Here is a 4,377-nt window from a genome sequence, read left to right on the forward strand (position 1 = left end):
ATTAAAACGCGTGAAATTAATGAGCAGATTATTGATCAGCGGGGTTATCACTTCATCGTAAAAATGAACGAAGCGAGTGTCGATCAATATCGAGAAGCTATCTCAGTAACTAAGTTACGACTAGAAAAGAAATGCGAAACAGTCTTCATCGCCAAAAAAGCTCATGCGTCAAATTTATTTCCAGTTGTGAATTGCAAGCATAAAGGCGAAGAAATTGAGTTCAAAACAAACATTAGTGATTAATTTGAAAACGAAGGAAAATCTGAATCGTGCGGATGCATCGCTTATTTTCTGCCCAAACGACAGTATCTGGGGTAGGAGAAACTGTCTTACAGTGGTAGCAAAATCAGACGTTCAAGAAGGCTTGGATGTTTAACAGTCGCCTACAGGCAACGCTATTACTCAGGCCGAAACACTTGAGTCAGTCCATTGTGTTCTTCTAGCTCGATTATAACTTGGCACGAATTGAGAAGCGAGGTACTCCTTCGCCAAGAATCGAATTAACCAAGTCCTCGTTGCTAAAATTATGATCCTCGTCTTGTGCTGCACCCACATCAACGTCAAACACAACAATGTATAAATTCGTAAATAATCTGGCGTTGATAAAGCAGAAGATATTCCACAGGCAACGATGTTGACTTGGATTTTTTTCTGGTTATTGTGAACAGTGTTTATTACAGATCTACGCAGTGTGAGCACTAACTGTTATCGTACGAGTAGATTGTTTTGATCGATAATTATATTACGCCGCGCGAGATCATCGACAGTGTTTAGAACTGGAGACGCGCAATAAAGGCTTGATTCTGTTTGCTGTTTGTGAACAAAATACGTACAGATTGCAAGTGAGTGTTAAATGCATAAAATTAAACTTCCAGACAAGAAAATAAAAAGTGAGTTGTACTGTTCACGCGGATGACGCAAAGCACGTATACATAGGTGTAGGGGATTTTATCAGAACTTAACTGACTCGATCGAATACATGATTATAAATTTATCGGAAGATTAGATAAGCGGTGTAAGAGCGAATGAAATCCAAGATTGATTTTACTGTCAGTAGCCGAAGCGCTGATGCTGATTTACAAATCAAATTGACTGCGAAAGGACAGTTGAATATAACTGGAATACGGCTTTTTCGATGATTAAAGTTCTGTGCGTTTTTTTGGCCTACGTTGGTAAGCTGAAATTCTGTTAATGGCACAGTTAAATAAGAAATGAGGCTCGTGTCGTGTCGTTATCATAAATCCGTTGAGGGGAAATCTCGGGCTGGCGTAATTTTTGGAATTTCGAACTATACGCGCATCGTCACGAACGATCATAAACCCACTCCTTGCTGAAACTAATGCAACAAAACACTAATCGAAATTCGTTTAAAATTAATTCGTAGCCATTGCCAGTGCCGCGAGTAGCCGCATCATTGGAGGCACTTCGATCGACATCAGTCTAGTTCCATATCAGGTATGTGTTGGGTGCTGAATTCGACGATGAAAATATGGCATTCTCGTGTAACGATCACCGCTTATGCTGCTTCAATTTAAACTCCCTAATTTCATTCTAACGAATTGTAACGAAGTTAAATATTTTTCTTGACGCTGCAGCGCTGCTCTTAAGTCTTAAGGTGTTTTCGCTCCAAACGCAGGTCGGTCTATCGGTGGGAGGCGACTTCAAATGCGGAGGCGTCATCGTAAGCACCACCGCCGTTATAACCTCGGCCCAATGCGTCAAGGGGTGAGTTTTTATCTGTGGCCGTGAGTCCTCCAAGAGTGCGAAATCGTTTATCTTTCCCCTCCTTCGATTATCAGCGTGACGGTGTCGACGATCACGGTTCGGGCCGGAAGCTCGTTCCGAAGCACATTAGGCACCGTCCACACCGTTTCCTCGCTCGTAATTCACCCCAGCTTCTCGAGCACGACTTATGACTACGACATCGCGATATTGAGGTTTTCGACCGCTTTTACACTCGGAACAACCGTCGGGGTCGCGACTCTGCCAAGTGTCGGGGAAACTCTTGCCGCTGGAAGTGTCGCAAATGTCACCGGCTGGGGACTCTCAGCGGTTAGTGTATGAGCTCAGCCCTTCGAGAGCTTTCACCTCTTATCCTTCGTTTGATTTATGGCACACAGGTCGGCGGCACCAGCTTTTCCGGAAATTTGCAAGTCACCCAAGTGCCCATAGTCGCCAGTTCCGTTTGCGCCGCCGCCTTGAGCAGGATCAACACCATAACTGACCGTATGTTGTGCGCTGGATACACTACGGGTGGACATGACGTGTGCACCGTAAGTGAAACGGCCTTATAAATGTGGTGGTCATCCTTTCACGGTTGATTTTCAAGTTGGCTTTGAATAGACGCGACATTGATGTTGGAAGGATCGCAATTAACCAACGATTAATAACCAAGACTTACTATTTTTATCACTGTTTTATGGTTTCAAATCGTAAAAATAGTCTGCCGCTGCTTAAGGGGGTAGTCTGCTTTAGAAGCCGAAAAAAAGCGTTTCTTCAGCAATTTTTTTGAAAGGGAAGGAAATGATTGCGGTAAAACGAAATTTTGAGACGATAGTGTATGATATTAAAGCTTTAAAGAACAATTTTTATTATTAAAAAATATTGAAATTTTTAAAAGTTATAACAATTCTTCTGGGCGCCTGGAGTATGCACTTTTAAATCGGTGCCGGTGACGGAGGTCGTGCGATGCATCTGAAACAGTCGAACCAAATTTTTTTTTTAGTTTTTTCAAGTTCCTTTTGTATATGAACTAAAAAAATACCGAAGAAATGATAAAATTCCAAATTTTTTCGAAGCTTGAAAAAAAAATTCACTTCAAGTTGCAAGACAAGTAATTAAAATAGTACTTTTGTCGAACTTTTTTGGTTCAAATCGAAGATAATTTAATACTGAAGCTAGATCACTTTGATTTTTTTCGATCGGACATATATTGTTTTTGCTATCGCCGGAACCGTTTTCTAAAACTTGTGAAAATGAAAACTCGAGAAAACGGGCTTTAAAGTTTTCGTACATAAATAATCGTAATTTTCTTGAACTTACCGCATTAATATGCTAATCAGCGATTCCTGGTCCATAGAGTTGCCCTTCAGACTCTTCAAAAAACTGGTTGAAAACTTGAAAAAACCGCTCGTATACCTGCTCGACGCTTGCTCACTATTTCTTCTGTAACTCCGAAAATATTTCGAATTTGCTTCTGAAATTTTAGGGACACATCCTTGGATAGTTTAGGAAGACATTTATGCAAAAAAAAAACATCGATTTTTTGAAGCCTCTAAAGCAGACTACCCCTTTAATTGATTTGCGCTTCTTAATTGATTTTCGTTGCTTAATTGGTTTTTCCAAAACGAGGTTTTTCAACGCTTGATTCGCACGACGACTCCAAGTCCGTTGATAAGACTTTGATGAAATTTGTTACGCATTTTATTGCGATACCTATTCTAAGGATTCCCGGGAAGTAGAACGATTCACGCCTCGGCCAGACTGATCTGCGCGTCACAAGTTCAAGACACGATAAAATTCGATAAAATTATGATGAACTTAGTCAAGGAAGAAGGTGGCATTACGACGTTAGAGTTTATAGTTCCGAAAACAACTATACAGAAGCGTTAGAAACTCGTAAAACCTGTTTTTTCATTTCGCATTTAGTGGACAACTGTATATAATTCAACTTAATGTGACAAGTGTAAGGTCGACGAGAATTCTATTGCCCACTTAAGATGTTATAACTTACAACATTAGAGACCATTTATTTGATTTTAAATCTCAAAACATAGTTCATACCGACACCATCGAGTCGTATAATCGTTGATTATTTGCAATAAATTAAGCAACCCCCCTAACGGCATTTCCGTAATTCTTGCCTCTCTGTAATCGTGACAATTTCTTATCTGCAGGGCGACACCGGCGGCCCTTTAACTTACGGCGGCAAGGTGGTTGGTCTCGTTTCCTGGGGAGCTTCGTGCGGTGCGATTGGCAGTCCAGCAGTCTACGCAAAAATCTCCACCCTTCGTGCCTGGATTAGTACGGAGGCCGGAGTTTAATGGCGTAGAAAATTCTGTGTTAGAAGTGTGGTGGTCCACAGGCAGCAACATTATTTGAATAAACTCGAGATTTTGCGAAACAGAGTTTAATTGGTTTGGATAAAAGGACTTTTACGGAGAGGAACTTTTCCTTGAAACGAAGAGTGTTATACCTGTATTAGTAAAATTGTTTCAGCTGTAACTCGCAATCACAGAGGATTAGAAGACGATTGCTGAGGATCGGGGAATAAAAATAACAGGATCGGTGCATCGGACAAAAACACGATATACGTCCGTTGAGATAACGCCGTTAGCGATCTTGTATTAGTGGACAAATTTAGACGGAGTTCAAGGC

General features: G+C 40.9%; 1 protein-coding gene across 1 annotated transcript; it reads left to right on the plus strand.

Moving 5' to 3' along the window:
- Positions 1–978: 978 nt before the first annotated feature.
- Positions 979–4,127, plus strand: LOC107222804 (trypsin 3A1). Its single transcript, XM_015662314.2, has 6 exons — positions 979–1,172; positions 1,385–1,455; positions 1,637–1,725; positions 1,800–2,052; positions 2,121–2,273; positions 3,897–4,127. The coding sequence occupies exons 1-6, from the start codon at positions 1,136–1,138 to the stop codon at positions 4,041–4,043; spliced, it is 750 nt and encodes a 249-aa protein (XP_015517800.2). The 5' UTR covers positions 979–1,135; the 3' UTR covers positions 4,044–4,127.
- Positions 4,128–4,377: the final 250 nt, after the last annotated feature.

The sequence above is a fragment of the Neodiprion lecontei genome, chromosome 1, assembly GCF_021901455.1.
Source record: "Neodiprion lecontei isolate iyNeoLeco1 chromosome 1, iyNeoLeco1.1, whole genome shotgun sequence".
Taxonomy (NCBI): domain Eukaryota; kingdom Metazoa; phylum Arthropoda; class Insecta; order Hymenoptera; family Diprionidae; genus Neodiprion; species Neodiprion lecontei.

What these genes read in the sequence shown, in the direction of transcription:
- LOC107222804 (XM_015662314.2), top strand. Translation starts at nt 1,136, where the DNA reads ATGATTAAAGTTCTGTGCGTTTTTTTGGCCTACGTTG. An exon ending in CGTTTTTTTGGCCTACGTTG is followed by an intron (nt 1,173 to 1,384) that starts GTAAGCTGAAAT and finishes ATTAATTCGTAG; the next exon opens with CCATTGCCAGTGCCGCGAGT. An exon ending in TCAGTCTAGTTCCATATCAG is followed by an intron (nt 1,456 to 1,636) that starts GTATGTGTTGGG and finishes CTCCAAACGCAG; the next exon opens with GTCGGTCTATCGGTGGGAGG.